This window comes from Cavia porcellus, unplaced genomic scaffold (genome assembly GCF_034190915.1).
Source record: "Cavia porcellus strain 051 isolate PalLab524CR breed Dunkin Hartley unplaced genomic scaffold, mCavPor4.1 scaffold_2, whole genome shotgun sequence".
NCBI classification, from domain to species: Eukaryota; Metazoa; Chordata; class Mammalia; order Rodentia; family Caviidae; genus Cavia; species Cavia porcellus.
This window is the reverse complement of record NW_026947485.1, coordinates 107,374,094-107,400,071: the sequence shown is the minus strand read 5'-3', so window position 1 is coordinate 107,400,071 and position 25,978 is coordinate 107,374,094. Positions and strand designations below refer to the sequence as shown.

The 25,978-nt window shown below is 38.5% G+C and overlaps 1 protein-coding gene across 4 annotated transcripts in view; it reads right to left on the bottom strand.

Annotated features, from left to right (window-relative positions):
* The window catches only part of Dnmbp (dynamin binding protein), a 120,395-nt gene that overhangs the window by 73,825 nt on the left and 20,592 nt on the right, over positions 1-25,978 (bottom strand). For 2 of the 4 annotated variants that reach the window (XM_003479788.5, XM_063245052.1), the window contains exons 2-3: positions 14,259-14,413; positions 8,913-9,035 (exon numbers count right to left, since the gene is read on the bottom strand). In XM_003479788.5, the coding sequence (XP_003479836.1) occupies positions 8,913-9,035; positions 14,259-14,403 (268 nt within the window). In that variant the 5' untranslated portion in view covers positions 14,404-14,413. Of the gene's footprint in view, positions 1-8,912; positions 9,036-14,258; positions 14,414-15,281; positions 15,697-25,978 lie in introns of those variants that run through there. The other 2 variants (XM_063245053.1, XM_063245054.1) reach the window with 2 other exon arrangements.

The window sequence follows — 25,978 nt, the reverse complement described above, 5'->3', positions numbered from 1 at the left end:
AGACACAAATGGGAAGAATGGAGAGCATAGTAAAAGGAAGGAAACTTTTGATGAAGAATATAAAAATAAAACCCTAGAATACACAAAACAGATTCAAAGAGATTACCAAGAAATTAAAAATTCCATTGAAAGCTGGCAAAACTGCTTGAAAGAAACTAAAGATAGACTGTCAAACTTTGAAGGCAGGTTTGCAACATGTGATTACGAAAGGAAAGATCTTTTAAAAATAACAAGAAACCAGGAATTAACAATACAAAGGCTAGAAGATGACAAGAGGATCTATAACTTAAGAATAAAAAATGTGAGTGAAGAAGCAGGGTAAACACAAATGAAATATGAAGGCTATTTACAGAAATAATTAGAACATTCCAAGCATACAAAAAGGAAATGATATTCAGATATATGAGGCATACAGAACTCCAGCCAGCTATAAACAAAACAGACCTACATCCAGACATATAATAGTCAAGATCCTAGAAATTCAGCACAAGGACAGAATATTAAAAGCTGTTACAGAAAAGAAACAGATCACCTATAAAGGAAAACCCATCAGAATCACGACAGACTTCTCAGCAGACCATAAAATCAAAGATCTTGAAGTATTCCAAGCCCTGAAAGAAAATAACCTCTCACCCAGACTGATGTACCCTGCAAAACTATCTCTCAAAATCAATGGAGAAACAAGATGCTTTCATGACAAAGAAGAACTGGGGGAGTTCATGACCACCAAACCAACCCTACAAAAATACTGAAGGACATTCTAGAGAGACAGAAAAAAAGATCATGGCTTCAAGAACATCTGCAGAGGGCTCACTGAATGGGGCAGATAGTGGAATGAAGGGGAAAAGTAGACAAACAACAACAGGAAAACAGCATGGCAGAGATGAGGCACAGAAGGTTGGCCTAATCGCTAACATGGATGGCCTCAATACACTAATAAAAAGAAGCACAGGCAGAGTGGATCAGGAGATAGGGTCCATCAAGATGCTCTATATAAGAAATAGAATTAACCTGAAAGAGGGTTTATGGCCTGGAAATCAAAGATAAGAAAATAATGCCCTATGTGACAGGGAATCAGAAAAAAGCGAGGGTAGCTCACCCTTCAGTTGCAGATTGGTTGGAAAGACATGACACTTTTATACAATGGAAAATTACTCAGCTATAAGGAAGGAAAACCTTGAGGCTCTTGGAAGTAAATGGATACAACTTGAGATCAAGCTGAGGGGTAAAAAGGTTCAGGTAAATAGTGGTAAATAGGTAAGGATTGCCTCCATAATCTAAAAACTAAAGAAGTTAGTGGGATACAAGATGTACAATGCACCCTGGGAAAGTGAAAGGGGAGGAATTGTCTAGAAAGGGAAGGCAGAGGACATTGTTAATCTTGTATAACGATTTGAAACCCATATTGTTTTCATCACTCTGTTTAGTTTGGTTATATTCTGTTCCAGTTTGTCTACTTCTACTAGATTTAATGGTATGGACAGCTATTCCAAAGATAGCAGGATATACTATAGTAGCCCTGTATTGCTTTCACTGTCTTGTTTTGACTGATTTTATTTGAATCTGTTTTGTTTGATCGCTGTCTTTTCTTGACTGATTTTTTTTCAAGTCTGTTACGTTTGATAGTATCAAGTCTGAAAGTATAGGTAACTACTCTGAAGACAATAAGATTCACTATGATGCCCATTCTGGTTTGACTATTACTTTCTTTTGAAGTCCTCTAATGTCTCCAATATTTTGTTTTTATTAATTTTTCTCTGTACTGCTATGTTCAATTTTATTATGCCTGATGATGTGGACAATTTTATTGAAGATAACAAGAGACATCATGGTAACCATTGTAGATCACCTTGCATTTTAGTTTTAAGTAATGTACTATGTCCATCCTTTTGCTTTGACTGACCCCATTTTGTTTTTTCTCATTTGGTTTTATTCTCTTCAAAATAAACCTATGGTCACCATAATTATTATTCCTCAAACTATATTATCTGCTCTTAATATATATAGATATAGATAATACATAAATTATAAATATTTGTATGTAATTTTTCTTTTTTTTTTATTTAAAGAAAAGGAAACGAAAAAAAAATACATGGAGATTAAAGAATAAAAGGGTAGAAAAATAATACTAAATTACAGACAAACAAAAGGTAATAAATTGCCAGTTGATAAGTTACAAATTGTCTTCTTCGAAATGGCTGTTTAGGTTATAGAATTAAAGTATTTAGAATGACATTCAAAAAAGTGACCCTACAAACCATTCTGCTCTATGGCCGAACAAAAGCTCCGTAATATGATTATCAGTCCCACCTATTTGTTTTACATCTCTAAGAGGATAAGGTTAACCATATCAAAACAGAACAGAACATTTAAAAAAAAAAAAAAAAACTATTTAAAGAAATACAGATTTCAAAGCAAGTCCACTGGAGATCTACCTTATCTAACTGTCTCTAGCTTCTTACAGATAGTTGTCCCTAACTTCACCCACTTTCTATACTTATTGCATATTATAGAACTAATCAAATCATTACAGGATGATGGAGTCTTTTTAGGTCCTCAAGTTCCAAATTAGGGAAGACATTACCAACTACCATCGCATCTCTCATTCTCTTTGTGATAGCCGTCCCCATCTCTGCATATGCTGAAGTTGAGCTGAAGAAACCAGTCCAGAGTCATTTTAATCAGCAAGCAATAGATTGCTAGAATTTATATTATAATGCTACAAAATAAGCCTCGGGTTTTTCAGGTCTCTTCCTCAGAGTATTTGTTCCTATCCTCTCTGTATTATAGGGAAAACCAATTCATAACAAGACAGCGAAACAATTTCCTAGATAAACATGCAATGGATAAGACTTACAAAACTATAATATAAATGATCTTCCGTAGCTACTATGTTTTCTCTTGTTATTTTCAATAGATTTGTCGACAACACTGGCTTATTATAGTTAAATATACTATCACCTATTTTTATAAAAACTTATCTTTGACTGCATTGTAGTATTTGAGAGCTGTTACTGATTCATACCAGTATGGATATCCTTTACATCCTGTCATGCTCAGAGTAGTTTCCTCTACTTTTAGGGTTGATTCTAACACGCATACGGATTTCAAATAGGATCAGTCAAGGCCAACCAATAGTCTTATGATTCAGATACAATTAAGATCAGTCATAGTAAGACAATGTAAGTAATACAGGGTTTCAGCTTAAGTCAATAGGAAAGTAAGGATGGTTACCATGGTATAACCTGCTATTTTTGGTTCTAGAGGTCTGTGTCTTCAAATCTGATATGAGTGGACAGACCAGAACAAATTTAATTCAATCTAAATATGGCACTAGGACTACTGTGTCTTTTAAATCGTTATACACCATTAGCAATGACCTCTGCTTTTTTTTTTTTTTTTAAATATAGTTTCAGAGCTGTCTCAACCAAAGACTAGCTTACCGTCTCTGCCTCATGTCTGCTACTCCACTTTTCTGCTATAATTTGTCCACCTTATTCCCTCATTCCATGGTCTGCCCCGTACACTGAGGCCTCTCTGCCACTGTAGCTGTAATCCTGATATTTCTTCCTCTCTTTCTCTGTAATGTCCTTCAGCGCTCTCTGTAGGGTTGGATTGGTGGCCACGAACTCCCACAGTTCCTCCTTGTCTTGAAAGTATCTTATTTCTTCATTAATTTTTAGAGAGAGTTTTGATGGATATATGAGCTTAGGTTGCATATTTTTTTCCTTCAGGACTTGGAATATTTCTCCCCACTCCCTTCTTGACTTAAGAGTTTGTGTTGATAAGTCTGCCGTTATTTTGATAGATTTCCCATTATAGGTAACCTGCATCTTTTCTCTGGCTACTTTTAATATTCTGTTTTTTTGGTGGATTTCTGGGATCTCGATTATTATATGCCTAGGCGTAGATCTGTTTTGGTTGTAGGTAGCTGGCGTTCTGTATGCTTCTTTTATCTGGATATCATTTCTTTTTGCTATACATGGGAAATTTTGCTTTAATATCTCTGTGAATATTTTTTGTATTTCATTTTTGGATGTTCCTGCTTCCTCACTCACATTCTTTATTCTTAGGTTATGCATCTTTTTATCATCTTCCAGTTTTAGAATTGCTTCTTTCTGGTTCCTTGTTATTTTTAAGAGGCTTTTTCTTTCACGTTCATAAGCCCTAAATCTCTCTTCAAGTTTCAGAAGGTTGTCTTTAGTTTCTGTCAAGGCATTTTGCCAATATTCAATGGAGTTTTTAATTTCCTGATTTTCTCTTTGGATCTGTTTCATGTATTCTAAGTTATGCTTAAATTCTTCAGATGCTTCTCTTTCTTTTCTGATTTCCTCAGTTCTTCCATCTGTGTTCTCTTGGGCAGGGCTTGTCATTTCTTTAATTAATCTCTTTATATCTTGCCTCACTTGGATCAGGAGTACATCTTTAAATTCCTCTATGAGATCATGTAAATACTTTTTAATTTCGGCTGATGCTGAGTCGAGCAATGGATGGTTACTGTGCTTGTTCTCTTCAGTGTTTAGTTCTCTTGGGTTTAATTTCTCCTGTTGAACAGCTGGAGATTTTTTTTTATTTTTATCTCTTGTCATGTTTCTGGTTTCTTTCAGACTGTCCTGGAGTTCTCTGGCCCTCTCCGAATTGCTTAGGGCCTTTCAGAAGCGTGCCGGCTTGAGTTTTTGCTGTCCTCCCCAATTTGCTGTTATCTGGGGTAGGCTGGGATGCAGGGGCGGTACAGTCTAGTCTCTAGCTTCTGTGTCAGTTAGTTCATAAATTAGGCTGTACTTTCTGGTTGTCACTGAGTTGTGACCATTCTGCATCCGCCCATTGGGCCCCAAGCAGAGGCCTGATCTAGCCCCAACAGCTCCTGCCAGTTCTCCCTGAATCAGAAGCAGCTGGGTAATGGCACAGGATTCTGCCCAGGTCCCAGCCGTTCTCTTCCAAACCTCTCTGTGATAGGAGCTCTGGAAAAGCAGATCTGCCCAAAACCAAGATGGCTCCCACTAAGTTCTCCGTGCGGAGCTGAAGCCAGCAAGCAATCAGACTCTGCCAGGACTCAAGATGTCTCCCACCAGCCCTCCCTACAGGGGGTCCTGGTGATGTCACCAAGCTGCGATTTCTGCCGCCAGGCTAATATGTCTGCACCAGATTCTGTGTTATTGATTTCCCCGTGGTGGCGGGCCAGCTGTTCTCTGGCCAAACCCAGCCGCCGCGGGGTTTTCTATACTCACCAGAGTCCGGTGCAAGTCCCCGCTCCGGGACCGCCACACACCAAGCCGTCCACTTTTCCCCACCTCGCGGCTCAGCGCTGACTGGTCAGATTTCTGTGCACCGTTTAGATTCGAAACGCCAGAGCTCTGTACATCTGCTCTGGTGCAGCGGTGCAGAACTGGCTGCCGCCTGGAGTCTCGATCTGGGTCTCAGTTTCCGCAGTCCCCAAAAGCAACTCAGCTTTTCGTGTTGGGTCCACGAGTCTGTTCGTTGATTTAAGGGCGCGGGATTTGTAGCCTCCGGTCTCAGCACGACTTTAAATCCTCCAGCTGTACTGTCTTGGTTGATAAGAATCGCTATGGATTTGTCTGGTCCTCTCCATGCTGTCTTTTTTTTTTTTTTTTTTTTTTTTATCTTTGAGTTTGAATTCTCTGGAGAGATTCTTCGCTCGATCCCCTAGCACGCCGCCATTTTCTCTCTCCCCCCAGAGCTGGAATCCCGTAATTTTTCTTTTATTAATCCTAATGATACTTACACACTTGATCTTAGCCAAAAGGCCATGAAGCAATAATCCTAATGATACTTCTTAGAGGTAAGTGAGAACTAAAAATTGTTAGCACAATAAATCTGAAGTATCACCCTACATACTCTTAAATTTTCCAAAACTTCTGACACCCATCAACCGAGCTTTTGTGGGGTGCTACACTGACAGCTACAAAGAACAGATTAAAAAAACCACAAGAGTCAGGATAAGAATAAAGGAATTAGAAACACTGATCTAATAGTAAAACTAATTTTTAGTCTAAGAAGTAAAAGGCCCACTCCAAACACTAGGCTTGAAAATCAGGAGCCTAGGCTTGAATCTGATAAAGCTCTATGTGGTAAGGTGTAAAACAACACTTTCATTTTGTGGTAGTTTGTTTCCAAATAGCAAAATTAATACCTATTGATGGGACCTGTCATACATACAAAACAACAAAAATTAAAATCACCTTGTTTCAAGCAAAGCTTTCTAAAAAAAGACTAATTAATTGTTCAGGTATGTCTAACTTCCCCACTCACAGAAGCTTGTACTTTCCAACTGTAAGACATGGGGAGCCAAGGGTCAGGAAGGGGCTAGAAGGGGACATGGGAGTGCTCAGGGTGTTTACTGGCAGCACACATCACAAAGAAGAGAACATGAGAAAAACTCACACAGTTTGGTAATCACTTGCTATTTTTTCCTTCCCTGTGTTCCTACTTCCTTTGGATTCCACTTACAACTATTTTTTGTACTAGGGACTGGGCCCAGAGCCTTCACGTAGAGCTATATTCCTAGTTATTTTTTAAATTTTGAGAGGATACCACTAAATGACTGAGTTGTCCATGCTAGAGTCAAACCTGTGATCTTCCTGCCTCAGCCTCTCAGAATGCTGGGATTATAGGTGTGTGCCACCATGCCTACCTTCCATTTACAATTTTAAACTTATTAGACTTAACTGGCTAATAAGTACTCAAGAAAAGATGTACAGATTCCAAGACTCACCTGACCTGGGGTCAGTCTCACCAAAACCACTACTTAAACAAGAACAAGGTACAGAAAAAGAAAATTGTATGCCATCCGCATTCTGGGCACAGCTCTTATGGAAGCTACTGTGCGCCTGCCATCTCCAGATCACCTGGGGCTTGCACAAGGTAGGCTTCAAACCTCCGCTGAGAGCTATAGGTAAGGATGAAAGCTCTGCTGATGTCTCACTTTATGTCTGTTTGCCTTCCCAATGCTGATAGCAAGAAGTCTACAGAACTGGGGCAGAGGCTGAGGACAGAGTGAAAAGCATGAAACTCTCAAAAGAGATTTTGAGCTGGGGGATTTAGCTCAGTGGTGTAAGTGCCTGCCTGACAAGCACAAAGTTGAGAATTTGATCCCCAATACCAAAAAAAAAAAAAAAAAAAAAATCAAAACACATTTTGAGGCTTACTGTCAAAATCTGATAGTCTTTTTTTTTTTTTTTAACTGACCAGCATATAAAGAAGTTTGCTGTTTTCCAGTGTGTGTATGTACACAAAGTTTAAGAAATTAAACCAATCCTTTATTAGGCTAATCCTAATTAGAGACACCCTAATGATACAAATAACAATATTAATAACATATCTAGTAAATTCTACCATTTTGAGGATCATGCTATGTAGTTGAAGCTAGTCTTGAAATCACTACACAGTCCATATAGGCCTTGAACTCATAGCAATTCTTCTGCTTCAGCCTCCTAAGTAAAAATTTCACCTTTTTCATGACTAAGTCATCACAAGATTAGATGGATTATAAGCCTCAGTTGATGGAATCTAATGGTTTCTGTGTTCATGCAGAAATGTGAGGACTTAACTGTTGAGAGCTGTTGCAGCTGGAGATTGATCACATGTGTGGGGCTAAAGCAAGGCCAGCCCAGAAAACACAGAGAGAGCAAAACAAACTATGTAAACAAGTTGTTCCAGCATCAAGAAGGCAAGGGGCCAGAGCCTGCCAGGCAAACAAGTTGCAAGGCAGTGAGGTTAAAACTGACCTTCTTCTTTGGAGGGTTTATATAAATGTGACACTGTGCTTGAGCTGTTTCTTTCCTCCCATCAGGAGAATAAGAGCTCCACCTGACCTTGGCTTTGTCTTTTCACTATTTTTCTCATTCTCTTGAGGTCCTTAACCCCAGAACCTCAGGAGTTGCACTGGGTCATGTCATTTAACCAAATATACTTGTTGAAATGGTATAGAGTTCATACTTGGAGGGTCACAGATATATTAAGGGTGCAAGAAGCTGTAGCAGAAGGATCACCATGAGTTTGAGGCCAGCCTGGGCTACAAAAGTGAGTTCAAGACCTGCACTACACTGTGAGCCTGTCTCAACAAAACAAAACAAAAAAAAACAAAACAAAAACCAAAAAACTGTTAGAAGTGGAAAATAATTGGAATATCGTTGAGATATGGCTGAGACTATTTTAAGCCATTTCATCTTAAACTGATTCTGATAAGAATATTCATAACATTATCTAATAGTAAAGTAATAAAAAGGAACTGTTTTGTATGTGTATTAATTAGCATATCAAAATTATCACTTTACTATTATGTATTAATCGTGCTATTTATCAAAGCCATATCAGTTTTTATGTGAAACATAACCTGTGGTTATAGCATGGGGAACATGAAAAGACAATACTTGACTTAGAACAAATTGATATGAGTGCATATCCCAAGGCCACAACTTCTCACCGACAACTAATAGATTTTGAACTATACAATTTTTATTTATTTATTTGTTTATTTTGTTTTGAGACAGGCTTTCTCTATCTAGTTCAGACTGGCATTAAACTCACTAGGAAACCCAGGTTGGCCTCAGACTCACAGTGCTCCTCTTGCCTCAGCCTCCCAAGTGCTGGGATTACAGGCATTTGCCACCACATTTAAGCTACATTATTTTTTTTGTAGTTTTTTTATAAAATATAGTTGATAACACTCACTTTGCTATCTCCCAGGGCTCTGCTGAGGATTAAATGAGAATGTATTTGTGAGAAAATATTGTGGAAATTATAAAATGTTACTAGAATATTTTGTCCTCACTATCTTGGTGTTGCTAAGGATGCTCTAGATGTCAGCTACTAAGTAGGTAAAAAGACCCGCGTGTCAGCACAGGGAGGCTTACCATCATCATCTTCACTCTAGTCTTTGAGAATGAGCTTACCTCGATGGAGAGGAAGACTGCTGAGTTCCTGGGATGTAAATTCAGAGATGCAGACGAAGAGCCTTTCTCCCTCTTTTAGACTGGGAATGGTCACAACTTCCACAAAACTGCTGGGGAACTGTCCTATGGGGAGGGGAACCAACGTACTGAATACTGGCATTCAAGGTTGAATATTAAATTTTTTTTTAATACTGGAATTTCTTTTTCTGTGTACCAAGACAAAAACTTTTTCTGAGTTTATTTATGGCACATGAATAAAAGGTTCACTGAGGATTCTATTATACAAGTAGCACAATGTACAAAATCTAACGCATCCACAAGACTGAGCTTGAGACTCAGCATTTATTGAAGCCACACCATCAAGGCACACAACAGAGGGAACAAGAAGCCGGCATCTGGGTCTTTCAAAATCTGAAAATCTGATGTAGTTCAGACATAAACAGTAACTCAATCCTGAAATCTATGTCACAACATTTAGGATCACAAATAAGTTTAAAGACAGTAGATAACTGGTGAGGAAGGAAAAGAAAACATTTTATGAAAAAGCATTTGTTAGAATATGGCTAGGGTTTTAATAGGTGGCTGTACAAAGACATTGGCTGCCAGTTAGAAAAGTAAGAAAGTCCGGCTGACTCTGTCCTCTTTGTGTCTCCTGAATCTGTGCACTAATTCCCAGAGACACCACCTCAGTCCAAGTCCTTCACCACCTTCCACCCGGATGACTGCGACAGTCTCCAACTCACTTCCTTGCCTTTAGTTTTCCGCTTCCCAGAATTCTTCAGTCTGCAGCCGTGAGCTTCCTAAATACAAATCTGACCATTCCTAAAACACTTCCCCAGGTCCCACTTCCTTCACTTACCTGGTTCACTTTGGACTTCCATGATCAGCTTCTGTTCTTCTCTGCAGCCCCACATGCTCCCCTATGTGAGCCTATGTTTCACGCCTTATCAGCTTTTCTCAGTCCCTCTGTGGGCCATCTACCAAGCACTTCTAAACAAGTCATTCTGTCTGCCTTGCAAATTTCTACTTAGCATAAAGTCTCAGCACATTTGCACTGGGAAGTAATCTATCACCCAAATATGAGTTAAGTGTCCCCAGGATCTGCTCTCTGGATTGTACCACCTTCTCCACCCTGAACCATACATATGTGACGCACTGGATTAACACAGGTGTATATTATGTGGGGAAAATGTCCACCCTTCCCTAAGCTAGTTAAGAAAATAAGTCTATATCAATGTATATTTTATTTTATGTTTTCTGGGTTTTTTTATTTAAGGAGAAAAAGAAAAAAAAAACAGAAAAAGGATACAAGTAATACAAAATTTAAAAAATAAACAGTAGAAATCACTAGTTAATAGATTACATATTCTCATCTTAGAAATAGTTGTTCAAGTTTAAAAATTGAAGCATATAAAGTGGACTTTCAAACAGTGAGAGTGCAAACAGTTTTGTTCAATGATCCAAAAAAAAACTCAGTAATATATAAATATATATGCAGTTATATTCTTTAGAACACTTTCTTTTCCTTTCTTTTGTACAATGACAATTACACATTTTGGGTTTTATTACTCCCACAGTTCTTATTACCTTTTTTTGAAGAGAGTAAAACCAAATGCGACATATCAGAACAGAGTCAGTCAAATCAAAAGGATGGACATAATAGATAATGTAAACACAAAATATAAGGTGATCAACAATGGTTATCATACTGCCTCTTGCTATTTTAAGAAGAATTATCAGTTATAATAAAATTGAACAAAACAGTAAAGAATAAAACCAAAGCATTGGAGACATTACAGGACTTTAAAAGAAGATAATAGTCAACCGGAATAGGTGTCATAATGAATCTTACTGGCTTCACAGTTTTGTCTATACTTTTGAACTTGGTACTATCAAATAAGCAGAATAGGGGAAAATCAGTCAAAACAAGATGTTGAGGGCAATCCAGGATTTCAAATCAAGTTAATAGGAAATCAAAGTAGGTTACTATAATGTATCCTGCTACTTTTTATTTATTTTTCCCTTAATTAAAAAGATAAAAAGAAAAAAGTAAATAATTTAAAAAGGGGGGTGGATTAAGATAAAAGAGGGCATAACAACAGAACAGCGCAGGTCAAAACATAACCATTTAAGCAAAATAGTGTTTCACCACAAGACATCCTGACATAAACATAGTTACCACAGTGTCTCTTTCCTTGAAATCTTTGAGTATAACTTCGCATACTTAGCACCAAACATATCAAGTCACTATAAAACCATTCAAGAGAATGACAGTATTACAGGGTATTTAGAACCAATTAACAGAAAATGAACAATGGTTTCTGTATAATCTCCTTGTCTATAAAAGTTTTTACTTATATTATCATATATAATAAAATCCAATAAGATACAACCTTTTAAGACTGATGGAGACAGAAGAATACAAGTTTGATGGGACTTCAAAACAAGATGATACTAAATCAGCACTAGCTATTATGATGTCTTGTTTTCTCCAAAATAGTTGTTCCTACCATCCAATCTTCTCTGCCTCATTTCTGTTGAGCTCTTTTTCTGTCATTTGTTGTCAGTTTGTCTTCTTCATTTCGCTTTCTGCTCCATTCATTGTGGCCTCTCTGCCACTGTTCCTGGAATCTTGGTATTTTCCTTTTTTAGAATATCCTGCAGTAATCTCTGTAGAGTTGAATTGGTGGTTGCAAATTCCCCTAGTTCCTCTGTATCCTGGAAGCACCTTGTTTTTCCATCAATTTCTAGGGACAGTTGTGCAGGATATATCAATCTTGGCTGGAGGTTATTATCTTTCAAAGCTTGAATTATTTCCCCCCACACTCTTCGTGATTTGATGGTTTGTGCCAAGAAGTCTGCTGTAATTCTGATGGGTGTTCCCTTGTAAGTGATCTGTTTCTTGTCTCTGACGGCTTTTAGTATTCTGTTCTTATATTGGATTTCTGGAATTTTGATTATTATATGCCTGGGTGTAGCTCTGTTTGGGTTGTAGGTGGCTGGGGTCCTGTATGCCTCATACATCCGAGTATCTTTACCATTTGCTAAATTGGGGAAATTCTCTGGGATTATTTCTGTGAATAGCTTTTTTTTTTTTTTATCTTTTTCATTTTTATCGGTACTGGGGATTGAACTCACGACCGCCTGCTTGCAAGGCAGGTGCTTATGCCGCTGAGCTAAATCCCCAGCCCTGTGAATAGCTTTGTAGTCCATTTGTTTGTGTCCCTACTTCTTCTTTTATGTTCTTAATTCTTTTTTTTTTTTTTTTTTTTTTTTGTCTTTTTTCCTTTTTATCAGTACCGGGTATCAAACTCACTATGACTGCCTGCTTGCAAGGCAGGCGCTTATGCCACTGAGCTAAATCCCCAGCCCCTATGTTCTTAATTCTTAAGTTATAGATCCTCTTATCATCTTCTAGCCTTTGTATTGTTGCTATTTGTTTTTTTGTTATTTTTAAGAAGTTTTTCATTTCATGCTCCCATATTACAAATCTGCCCTCCAGTTTAGATAATCTATCCTTAGTTTCTTTCAAGCTGTTATGCCAGTTTTTGATAGAGTTTTTAGTTTCCTGGTAATGTCTTTGAACCTGCTTCACGTTTTCTATATTTTCTCTATCAAACAATTCTCCCCTTTTTTTCTGTTCTTCCATTCCACCATCTGTTTTTTCTTGGGCGGTGCTTAGCATTTCTCTAATTATTCTACTTATATCTTGCTTCAGGTCGTTAATAACTTGATTCCTGAACTTGTCTATGAGGCTCTGGAGATAGCGCTTCATGTCTGTTGGTGCCGTGTCTGATATTGCATGTTTCTCAGGATTGGGGGCCAAGAACCCTTTCTTGTTGCTCCCTCTTCCCATATTTTTTGTTCCTTTTATACAAGCGTATATAGGAGGCCAAGTTTCCTTCTTTGTCTGTTACAGTTTGTTTGAATTGCGCCGGCTAGGTGTTCCCGCCCATTGCAGTGTACTAGGGAGACACAGACCTGGGCAGCCTATGCTGGGCCCACCCCTCCAGGTCAACCAACTGAAGGCTTCACTACTAGGGTGCACCTCCAGGCACTGGGACCTGGTTTGGGCTAGCCTACTGGGTCTTAGTCAGCAGCATCACACAGGCCAGGCACTCCCCACCAATCCGGCTTGAGAGGGGAATATGTGACTGAAGTCACTGCAGCACCCTGTTCCGGCTAGTCTGCCCGGTCCCAGTATGTCCTTTGCTGAAGCCTCCTCCTCTATGGAAGGGTCCCCGATCCGCTCACTCACCGCAGGTTGATGCAGGGCTCCCGGCCAGGCCCACTCTCAACTCCATTCACTGCTTCCCACTCTCAGAGCTTTCGCACCTCTCTCCTTGCCGTGCCAATTGGGACGCAGCAGCAGCTGCAGGAAACTGAAATCGTAGCTTCCAGTGGCAAGAGCTCCAGCTTCCGCACTGAGACCTTATCTGTTCCTGTTATATCACCAGGATTGCGTTTCCAGTTGGTTTCTCTTAGTTTAGTTCATTCCTGGGTCGGCAAAGTATATCTCCCCTTGCTTAGGATTTCTCGCCCGGCACCATTCTTGGATTTTAAGTGTGGTTTCTCAGAGAGCCTCCAAAGCTCCTGCTATCTATCTGCCATGTTCTCCCGGAAGTCTTTTGTTTTTGAGACAGGGTCTCAACATATAGTCCAGTCTGGCTTCAAACTACTCCTGGTGATCCTCCTGCCTCAACTTCCAGAGTTCTGGGATTATAGGCATGTACCACCACACCCAGCTATGTCAATGCATGTTTTAAAAAACAGACAAAAGGTAACCAAGAGCATGGAATGTGGGACACAGCTTCTAGGGTAAAGGGTAACTTTAATCAATTTGGGTCAACAGAGATCTAGGAAAGAGTGCAAAGGAGGAATCAGGATGCCTTGAGAACGAAAGGCAGAGTAGGGAACGTTACAAGAGCACACCCAAAGCAACAAGCGGACAAACACCTCATATTTTATTAACCAGAGGCAAGCCTGGTTGTGAAAGGAATAATAAATGACAGGGGTTCTGAGGAAAGAGAGAATCTGTATCTCCACATAACTGCACTGAAGTCAAAGGATTGCAAGCTGGCAAGGGGAAGGGAATGACATTTGTAGAAAACTAGACTGGGGACAGCTGGTATCTAATATTCAATTTCTTAAATTAATCGAGGAGGAGTGATGGACTGATAACAACTACCTCCTGACGGGTACAGACTATGATATAAACACAGAAGCAAAACACAAAAGGACTCTGAGGTTCTCAACATGGGTACCCCACTGAACCTTTGTTTTTAGTGTGGAAAAAAGGAATGGGCAGTGGTCCACTATGAGCAGGATAAATTATAAACCTCTTACCTGTAACATCCTCCTTCTTTCCTAGAAGCCAAAATTCATCCACCACTGCCAACACCTCAATGACATCACCCACAAAGAGTGGGAGTTCTTCAGATACACTAGGGCAAAAGTCAAAGATAGCTCGAACCACAGAGCCAGTCTCCATGGTTCACCACCTAGAAAGACAGATCAAAAGAAGGTGAGCACATCAATATTTAAGATATAACAAATCTATTTCTCAAGAATGATAAGCTTAAAATATAAAGACATTTAAAATGAAGTCAAAGTCAAGCCGGCCATGGTGGCACATGCCTATAATGCTAGCACTTGAGAGGCTGAAGCAGGAGGATCACTGAGTTCAAGGCCAGCCTGAACTATATAGTGAGACTCTGTCTCAAAAAAAGAAAGCAAATCTAAGCAAATTTGTGCTTTATATTTTTTAAAAATTGAGGTACTTTTTATTTCTTTAAAACATTAATTTCTTTACATATTTTCATTTGATTTTCAGTGTTTCAGAAGTTGAAAACAAAACCATGACCCTTACCTCAAAAAAAAAAAAAAAAAAAAAAAAACACCAAAAATAAAAGATCCAAGTCTGCAAATGCAGGCTTCCCAGAATGCCTGAAGAGGGCAGTAAGGAATTCAGCATTTTAAAAGAAGTACCAGACAATAGCATACTTTAAAAATATATATTTTTAAAGATTATACTATTAGGATTCATGAGAGCACTGTGGCTTGTACCTCCTGAAATGGTACCTACAAAATAAAGTAATAGAACCTTCCAATCAGCAACAGGAACATGCCCACTGGCATGATTCAAATGCACTGAAGAGAACAAGAAGAGCTGTGTAGACAGTACCTCCAGATGACATTTTAGTCCACTATAGCAGTTCAAGCATGTGTTTCTGGTATTAAGGGTGGCCTTTAAATACACTATGGGCCTGTGCTACAATGAGATAATGTGCTTATTACCATGACACATGTCGCTAGGAAGCCTAAGGATGCATTTCAGCACTAGAAAACAAGGATGTTCACAGCGTGTACCTGTCCACATGGGAACAACCAGCGACCATCACAACTGTGTTCTCTTTCCATCTTTTTTGTGGCGCAGAAGAAGACCAGGCTCAATGTCTGTTTTTCTTTATTCACCTCATTTGATGCTTGTGAAAATGAGGATTTTAGCATTAATCTCACATGTAACTATAATCACATCGAAAGGCACTAAGTACTTATTGACAAAAAAAGATGGTTGCAGCTCTAATACGGATGTGGAGCCGGGTGCAGTCGTACACACCTATTATCCTAGCACTCAGGAGGCTGAGGCAAGAAGAATGCCAACCTGGGCTACACCCTGAATTCAAACTCAGATTGAACTGTAGCAATAAAACAAAACAAAAAAAACACTGATGTGGAAAAATATATTTAGGTATCTAATAAATAGCTTAGTATAGTAATATGGATTAGATGATTTTAATGAATCAAGAAACATGATTAAACATTACATATTTAATTTGTACTGTTAAATAAAAGTAGTTTTTGGTACTATTACTAAATAGTTCTTTCTGTAATGAAATTACTTGGGGCCACAATAAAAAAAGAGAAGTAACTAGAGATATTTCCCTTATCCTCTGTGCTTTCTTGTCACCTTTTTTTTTTCTCTCCTCTCTTTCTTTTTTTCTCTGTCTGTATCTCTGTCTCTTTTTTTCTCTGATACTAGGGATTAAACCTAGTGCCTCTACACTTGTGGGTAAGTGCTCACTACAGAGCTAAACCACAGTCCGCTGATTTGATTCATTAAAAAAATCTAATTAGAATTTCACATCAAGAGGATAGAATAATGGGAATGTAAAACGTTTAAGTTTTTGCAGTTGGAGAAACCATAGTTCAAATCCCAGAGACATCATTTATCAACTATTTGACTCTCAAAATATTACTCATATTCTCGGGGCTTCAGTTTTTTTGTCCTAGGAGATAAAAAATAATACTTTTAAAATGATCATCAATAAGATGAGAACAATGATAAAAATAATTATAATAATATGTAGACCATATTGTTGATGTGATGACACGTGCCTGTAATCCCAGCACTTGGGAGGCTGAGGTAGGAGGATCACTGCAAGTTCAAGGCCAGCCTGGGCTACATAGCAAGCTGTTTCCAAAAAAAAGTCTAATATTAATCAATACTTATTATATGCCATTCATTGTACCACGTACTTTTCTCACTGAGTCCTCACAATGACCCTATCCTATATTACTGGCTCCTATTCGATAGGGAAGGATAGGCTCAGAGCAGTGACATAATTAGTTTGAGGTCACATAACAAGTCAGAGTGGAATGGAATTACAAGCCTGTCTCCAAAGCCTCCATCAGTGTATCAGCCGGGTGAAAATGCCTAGGACAGAGCTCATACAGTAATTGCTCAACAGATACCACCAATTATTACAAATCATTTTCAAAATCAACTGTAAGCCCAAATCCGTGTCACGGTTCATCAGAGAATATGCTATTTTAAGTATGCAAACACTGCAGAACTTCCTATTTCAACATATCAAAACTTGGTGAACTTTGACCATGTTTAGAAACAGACATACTGTTTACCTCTCCAGATTCTTCTATAGAAGATACTGAACATGAATTACTCTTTGGTCAACGGATATATTACTGTACTGTGTGCCACATAGCCTTTGATCTTTGTCTCTAGAAGTCATCCTACTCTGACACATGTGCTTACTAAGACCATACATCATTGCATGATGTTGTAATAATCCCAGTAGTATATATCTTGTGGCCTTTCTTTCTTGATGTCATCTGTCCTATGCTCACACTTTATCTCCTCCACCAACTTTTCCACACAATCTCTCTGGGTTGCTGAAGACAGTCTGCTGGGGAGGGAGGACAACACATCACCAAAATTATTAAAAGTTTCCAGATAAATAAAAGTAAGCAAGCACTAACTGGCACACTGACAGTCTTCTGTGGTAGTAAAGGACATGCGTTTGTGCTAGCGTTTTTAAACAGTTATTTCTTATATTCTCTGAAGCTCCTTTCTTACTGTCTTTGGCTGTCTTCCAGAGGACTGAAGTTGCCAGATGTCAGAGTCACACACAAGTATCTAAGTGTATTTTAGAAAACCAAATATAATATTTTGCAAACCTCTTAGTCATCTATATGTTTTTAAAACAACTCCTCAGGGATGGGCCAAAGTAGGTATTATTTTCCTTCTTAGAATCTTTTTCTCAAATTTTACCTCACTGTATATCTCATTATCTAAGCTATCAAGTAAACAATTAGCATAAAACCCCCCTGATTACCTAGAGAGCTACTCAGTTATACTTCATTTCTTATGATGTGGAAGAGTTAACACTTTTCCCTGGAACCTTTTTATCTACCAGAAAGTGACTCAGAAGCAGAGAAGATTCTGGCTTAATAAATACTTTTACTGACTAATGTCTTACTCTTTTGGAATGAGTGCATAATTGCAGCAAAACACACACCCTAGCAGTGTATGAAGTCACAGCCTTGATGAATTACATGATTCATGAGTCAGACCAGAAGGTAGGGCTTGACAACCCTTATTTTATGTATAACATCATGGACTTCATCTCAGTTTCCCTCATCCCATGAAAAGCAATTATGATTATTCATATTGAAGCTCATCTAGAACCAGGTACATGTATCTCAAAACTTAATCATCAATGACTTCTATAAACTGTTTTACCAGCTCCAGATGTAAGTAAAAAAGAACTGTGGAGGAAATGAGAACACATATGGGTTTGAGAGAACACAGAGGAAATAACTGCCCATCCAGCGTGTCAGGGACATCTGAAAAGTTTGCTGTAAAAGCAACCCCCTCTTCTCTGGCTGGTAAATGCCTGCATTTTCACCTTTGGAGTGGCACTCTAGGTCTGAAGTAGAAATATCCTTGGAAAATAATTCCCAAATCCTCTTAGAATATAAACTCTGCAAGGGAAAAGTGTTGCCTGTTTGATTTACTGGTCTGCAGAAGTGCTATTGCATAAAATATTTTAAAACAGTTCGTTGAACCTTAGGAAAACATGAAACTATTCATATAAAAGTCTCCAGCTTCACTTATCTAAAGGGATGAGTAGCTAATAAACAGCCTCATTCCCACCCAGAATTCAGGTTTGGTTCACAAATTTGATTCTTTTCTCCCCACTAAAATATGAGTTTAGAAAAGATCAAAATACCCTGATTAATCTTTCCACAATCCTGGTCACAAACTAAACTGGATGAGAACCAAATTAAACAATGGATAGGGTCAATGTTGACCTTACAGGGAAATTTGATTGCTGGTTCTTATCCAGTTCAGTTTGTGACCAGAACCAAGGAGTGTACCGAGCACTGCTGCAGACTCACAGGGCCCTGCTTTTTCACTATCAATGTTGCTTCTCTTAAATCTCATTGGTCTTTCCTTCAAACTCTTCCAGACCTCCATTTTCCTGTCCCCATTTTATTTGTCTTTTCCTGGAGGTAGTGGCGTTGCTATAGAGCCCAAGCTGGCCTCAAATTTACAATCCTCCCTTCCCAATACTAGGATTTTGGGTATGCACCTCCATGCTAAGTTCCAATATTTCACTCTGAAAAATTTCAAGGGGTGAGATGCTAAGAATTTTACACCCACCACCTAGATTCTACCTGTAACATCTGACAGCAGCTACTTTTATCACATATTACCCATCCCTTTATCCCTTTTTAAATTCAGGTTAATTTCTGATATATCACAAACACTAATTTTTTAGGCTGCATTTTATAGATAATCCTCATCAAACGCTGGTGTACATATTTTAACTAGAGTTCAATTTTTGCTTATATTTTGTTTCTTAATGGGGTGCATTTTTTATCTTCCTGCTTCTGAAGTTACAATTTTTTTCTCCCTACTAAATATCAGTTTAGGAAAGATCAAAATAACCTGATTAATCTTTCCCAAATGTTGATTCTTACAAATTACCCAGTTGCTTATGAATTCACAAGGGCCCCTGTAGTTTAGAAAGAAAAGAAAAAAGCTCAAAATTAAAAACTCAGAGAAGAAATGCATATAGGCAGGTAAATTAGAGGTACTGTCAGTGATTTTATAGGTCTTCCACCCCAACTTTTTTCCTTTTTTTTGGTACCAAGGATTGAACTCACAACCTCCTGTTTCTGAGGCAGATGCTTACGCCACTGAGCTAAATCCCAGCCCCTCCAACTCTTTACTTGTCCTCACTTTTGGTTCTAATAAGGCCCTGAGTTAAAGCAAACACTTTAGAACAATGTTTCTCAACAAATCTTTGTCACAACACTATTTCTGCCAGATACTTAGAGGAAAAAGAAAAAAGAAGGAAGTCCTCTTAGAAGTTCTACATTAATATGTAACTTAGCTAGTTTAGCTGAGTCCCTTTTCCTCAAAATTAAGAAGCTACAGAATCTTATTTTCAACATGACATTCCAAGGAACCAGCATCTGCCATGATAGTTTGGAAAACTCAATTTTACAGTACCAAGTTACTTTTCTGCTTATGTTATCTTTACAGATTCAAGGTTGTCTTAGTTATTTTTCTCACCGCTGAAGGAAATACCCCACATCCATGAGCTAAGAGAGGAAAGGTTTATTTAGCTCAGTTTGTGGAGTTTTCTGCCTGGCTAGCTCCCAGGAAGATGGTACACCAGACAAACATCACAGAGGAGAGACAGTTCACAGTAGGCAGAATGCAACAAAGCAACAAGGAACAGTCACAGCTTTCTATTCCTTACATCTTATCCAGGCTACTTGGGCAGGTAGCACTAACACCCTTAATCCTGGTGCCCTTGATCCCAGCATTGCATCATGAAACAATTCCAGCATCACACACTCTAGATCCAGCTACCTCTGAAAAGAACCCACCTATGATTGCATGAGGCTTTGGGGGGACATCCAGACACAAGATATTAAAAAAGAAGCCACTACATGGAAAATGATCCACTGTGCTTTTGTGGAGAGAGCTATACTCTCTTAAGAGTTGTGCATATGGTTTGAGTTTTGTATAAATTAAAATTTCATGCTGGGTGTGGTGGTGAATGCCTGTAATCCCAGAACCAGGGAGGGTGAGGCAGAAGGATCACTGTGAGTCTGAGGCCAGCTGGGGTGACACAGCCAGATCCTGTTTAAAAAAAAATTTTTCCCTTTAATTACTTAAAATAAGAATTTACAAAACTCCCTTATTTTCTATAGTTCATAAACACATTCAACAAATATTTATGAAGTCAAATGGAGTCAATAAATTCACATAAAGATATATAGGATAACAATTTGTTTTTACTTAGCAAGTACTCATTAACTCAATATTCTCTGAATATTTATCCTTTAATCTTCCTAGTAGCTGACAATGGTATCTACACTCTCCTTTATTATCCTAAAAAATTCAACTCCTATTCCAGAACACCTACATTACTTAGGAAAAAATAAACCCCTGCAGATAACCTGAGCACCAATCTCGGAAGGAGATATTCAGTTTTACCCATTCAATGGCAGGTGGAGGATGGAAGACTCTTAAATCTGCAGTGATTAGGGGCTGGGGATTTATCTCAGCGGCAATAAGCACCTGCCTTGCAAGCAGGCAGTCATGAGTTCAATCCCCGGTACCAATAAAAAGGAAAAACACACACACAAAAAAAAAATCTGCAGTGATTTTTAGTACTGCAAGGATATCATACATTTTTTAATTGGCTAATATCTTTGAAAGTTAATTCCCAACCCAGGTTTGTTCTGATGATCTGTCCAAGAACATTTAAGATGTGTGGAAAATGGTATAGTCCTTACCCCTAAGAAGCTTATCTTAGTCTCTACCATTTCCAAAAACATGTTCTGAGAATACTAAACTTTATGCTCCAAAATACATGAGCACCAAACTCTAGGAAGGCAGGGATGGGGATTTAGCTCGGTGGCGTAAGTGCTGGCCTTGTAGGCATGCAGTTGTAAGTTCTATCCTCAGTACAAAAAAAAAAAAAAAAAAAAAAAAAATTACCTCTAGGAAGGCAATAAACCACATTTTCTTCTTAGAAAGGTACATGAAAAGTGTACTAATATATTGAAGACTGAGGTGATCTAGCCAAGAATCCTTTTTAATCTCACATCTCTAAACTTGCTTGGCCATACCACCATTTTTTTTAAGTCACATTTTAATTTTTTAACTTGGCTCCACCCTAATTTTATACCCAAGGAGTCCTATCCAATCCAAACAGGTTGTGCTGTCATTAACTACGTTCTGTTCAGAAATCATTTTCTTTGTTGACTTGTCATTTTCTCGTCCAGTAGGTCCCTTTCTTTTCACATAAATACTTCTCATTCTCTTCTTCCTCCAAATAAGGCCTACCTCTCCAACTCAAGTCCACCTCCATCCTTCAAGTTTCAACCCTATGACCTTTGTTTGCAAATCATCTTGTAGATTTGTGAGACATCAGACTGAACATGTAAAAATGAAAGCCATGAGAATAAATCAATCAATGAAAACAGAAATTTTAAAAAGTACAATGAAGTACATCATACAAGCCTCCATCAAAAGAAGGCAGTATAAACAAAATGTGGTTAAGATTTTAGAATATTATTCAGTCTTAAAAGGGAAGGAAAGACCAACACATACTACCACGTGGATAAATCTTGAAGCCATTATGCTAAGTGAAACAAGCCAGACACAAAGGACAAATACTTTATGATTCTACTTAGGTGAAATACCATGGAACAGTGAAATTCATTAAGACAGGAACTAGAATGGCAACCGGGCAGGGGTTGTATAAAAAAGTTGGAGACTTAATTATTAAATGGGTACAGCATTTTAGTTTGGGAAAATTAGAGTTCTGGAGTGAATTGTAGTGACAGCTGTATATCAATGCAAATGTACTTAATGTCACAGAACTATGTATTTTTAAGTGATTAAAATGTTAAGTTTTATGTTATTTACATTTACCAAAATCAAGAAATTTAAATGTATGTTATAAAATATGTCATAATGTAAAAGAAGGCCTAGAAGACTGACAGTTTTTAATATCAACATAGCTACAAGTCTGGATATATGTTAGAAAAAATACCCTGAGATCACAGACTACAAACTTTTACCTTAATAGATAATGGTATCATCAGATTAATAAGTAATTTGCAAGAAGCCCTTGGGTAAAGCCCTGAACTTGGTACAGACCATGAAGGCTGAACATCTGCCCTCCTAGTTCTATCCTCTAACCCGCTCTGTACCCCTGATGCTGACCCAAGCCGACTGCACGCAGGTCTCTTGTGCCTCTGGCTTTCTGTTGTGTTCCACCAAAGGTGAACATCAGAGAGCAGAAGGTAGAGCCACTGTGAGGGTGCACACTTATTTATTTCCTGGTTCACTCCCTGCTGCCCCGTCAAAGCCCACAGCTATCATCAGACGGCCCCCTCCAAAGAGCTTTTCCTCTCAAGTCAGGTTCCTCTGACTTTTGAGAGTGGCTTTCCTACTAGTCTTGGTATAGAGTACAATAACTTATTATTTTCCTAAACCTGCCCATTCTGTTTTAAATTGTCCCTCCGCAAATCATCTCACTGGAGTGTGCTTCCCTTTTGCTAGACTCTGGAGTAACACATACCCAAAAAGCACACCTCCGACTGGCGAGCGTGGGCCACGGTGTTCTGTTCTGTTTTGCCTGGTGCTGGCCTGCACACTGTAGGATGTACTTCTTTTTCTACTTTTACTTGGCCCAAACTCACTCCGCAGTACCTGTTTTTCCCCCTACCTTTAATAAAACTTTGCTACCATTAAAAAAAAAAAAAAGATTTATGAGCACTATGCATAGCAAACAGTAGGGACAGAGTTTAAGAAACTATAAAATAGTTTCTATTTAGGAACCACTTAGAAACTATTTTATATTTTCCTAAATCTACCCTGGTAAGTCAAGATGAAAAATACCAGAGATATAAATTTAGAAAGCTTCAAAACTACCTAGAAAAATATTAATGTCTGGGTCTTTGTCCCCCCCAACACCCCAAAAAACAAAAAAAACCCCTCCAAAACAAACAAGCAAAAAAGACTCTCAAATATTTCAAAAAGCACTTAGTGGCATCTTCTATGTTCATGCAGAACGTAGTTTCTGAAAAGGCCTCCTTAACAGAAAGGCACCAGATGGCTGCTTCTCCCCCTTGCCATCTGCTTGCTGCCTTGAGGGTTAGGACACTGCACAGCTGGGCTTCTACTTTGCCTCTGCAGGAGGGCCCCTGGACAGCTTCCTTTAAAAGCATGCACTTTCAGAAGCATCTTGAGATTTCCTCATGTCTTGGAAATGAGAAACCACTTTAAAGATCTGAAGGCTGGGCAGGGTGAAGTATTAGTTAACTTCAAAAGTAACTGCCACGTCTGGTGGCAGGAGACAGAGGCAGAAGGATCACAAGTTCAAGACCAGCTTAGGCAACATAATGAGAACCTGTCTCAAAATTTAAAAAATAAATGAATAAAAATGAAAAAAATCAGGGGTGTAACTCAGTGGTAGAATACTTGCCTAGTATGTGCAAGGCCCTAAGGCAATCCCTGTTAAGGCAAAAGAAAGACAAAGAGGAGCCAAAAACAAAAACAAAAATAATTACATATTCCTTATATTTGATAGCACAGAGCTATCTCTGTCTGAAAGGATAAAAGGTGTCAGAAAATGAATTCTAAACCTGCTCCAGGAAGGAAGGAAACCAGAGAGGCTAGGAAAACTGCATTTCCTCTTCTAGTTTATGCCACCAGAGTTCCCTTTGGACAGAAGGTCAGCTGTCACTGACAGGCAGTTCCTCAGAGAACCAGCAATGGATGAATAGGAAAGCAGAGCCATCTTGGCCACAGTGCTCTGCTGGGCTGAGGAGGATCCCAGACATCTGTGCTCTCCCTCAACAGTGTGTCCTGCCCTCCCTTCTCCCTCTCTCCTAGCAAGCTCGGCAGTGTGGTCTGGTTCCATCAGTTGTGGAATGCTGGAATAAAGCACAATCCTGCTCTGGTTTGATGGAATGATCAGAGAACTAAGGTAGGAAAGGAAAGGAATCTGCTGAGATCAACTGTCTTTACAGTTTCTATTGCAACATCTGGCTTATCTCAAATTTGTCCCAACTCAGAAGGCAGCAGGTTGTGGCTAGAACAGGGTATGTGTCAATTTCTGCCAATCACGGGAGGGGTTTCAGACCCTCTCAGGATTTAACTGAATGAGTTTAAAACACCAAGCACTTCACTGTTTGTTTTGACAAAGAGAAAATCTAAGTGAAAAAAGTTTCACTTCAACACAGCAGTTTTAACTAATTTACAATTTCCACTCCACCCCTAGCAGGCTAATTTTTTAAATCATTTTTTAGCTTTTTAAAAGAAACTGGTTGTATAACTTTACATCAGTTTGGTCTTCTTGGGAAAACTGTGCTCATGGAGGGAGGTCACACAATATTGTGGGAACCACAACGTTTGAAGAAACTAACATTAAAAGAAACAATTTTAAATGAATTAACATATGAGTTCTTAAGTATTCTTTCACACTTACATTTCTTAAGTCATGCATGAATCTCAATGAAGGATGTCAAGTTACAAATCACTGACTCATAACTACGCTGGACATGTCTGAGCTGAATAGCTTAGCAACATGTTAAAGGTAATAGTTTATGCTTCGTACGTAATAAATACAAAGATAACTCATATGATAGTAGTCAAATACATGCAGATTAAGGGGAAACTATGAAGTGAAACTTTAGGGTGTGGCTACAGATAACAAGGAACACAAAGATTAAAACAGGCAGTTTCTGAGACATTTTTTGGAGATACTAAGAAAATGTGTTAACTCTGTTCCAAACTACAAAGATAAATGTTACACAGATATGCAAGGCAGGCATTATGTTTCTTTTCCTTATCCGTTCAAGTACAAGCTATTTTTTCTGCTACAGAAGATTTTTTAAAGACACAAGGAACTTTTCTTACCCTTCCACCTATATTAAAGTATAAAATATTCTTGATTTAAAAAAAAAGAATTAGGACAGAAATTATAAAAACAGAAGATTCTGAGGGAGAAAATTAGATAGAAAACAAACTGACTAGAATGAAAAATATCTAAGACCTTCTCATGTTAAGTGACGTTAGGTCATTTTAAGAAGTACCAACAGCCGAGGATATAGCTCGGTGGCACAACTCATGAGCTCAAATCCTGAGTTCAAGTGCTGGTACCCCAAAACAAAGTATCAACATCTGCAAGTGAAGGTGATCTGGCTGTGACTTCTGGGACCCCACTGATCACTAGCGTTGATGTGGTTGGGCGAGTGTCCCCTTCTACCCTGACCATTCCATGTGCATCTGTCTCCAAGCTACTGCTCCACTGAAGAGGACTTCCATACAGGAGGGCGGAGGATCATTTCGTCCATCAAGGGTATACAAGCAGCTGTGCTCCCCTGCTGGAATCTCCAAACAAGCTCTCAAGAAATTCCAACATCCAAGCATCATGAAAAACAGGGACTTATATCACTACACAAAGAAATAACAAAAACTATCACTTGTCTTATATAGAAATTAGAGCCACTTATACTAGAAAGGAACATGTATATCTTCTGGTAATTCTTATTCAAGATGAACCACAAAATATGCCAGACACAGCACATCCAGTAAGTGGCTGATTCCTTAGATGGTGTCGATGAGATGAATTTCACATCCTAACACAGGATGTTTAACCAATCCTTTTCCCTCAAGACATGAAGGATACAGGTCTTTTTATCCATTCAAGGAAACAAGGAAACAC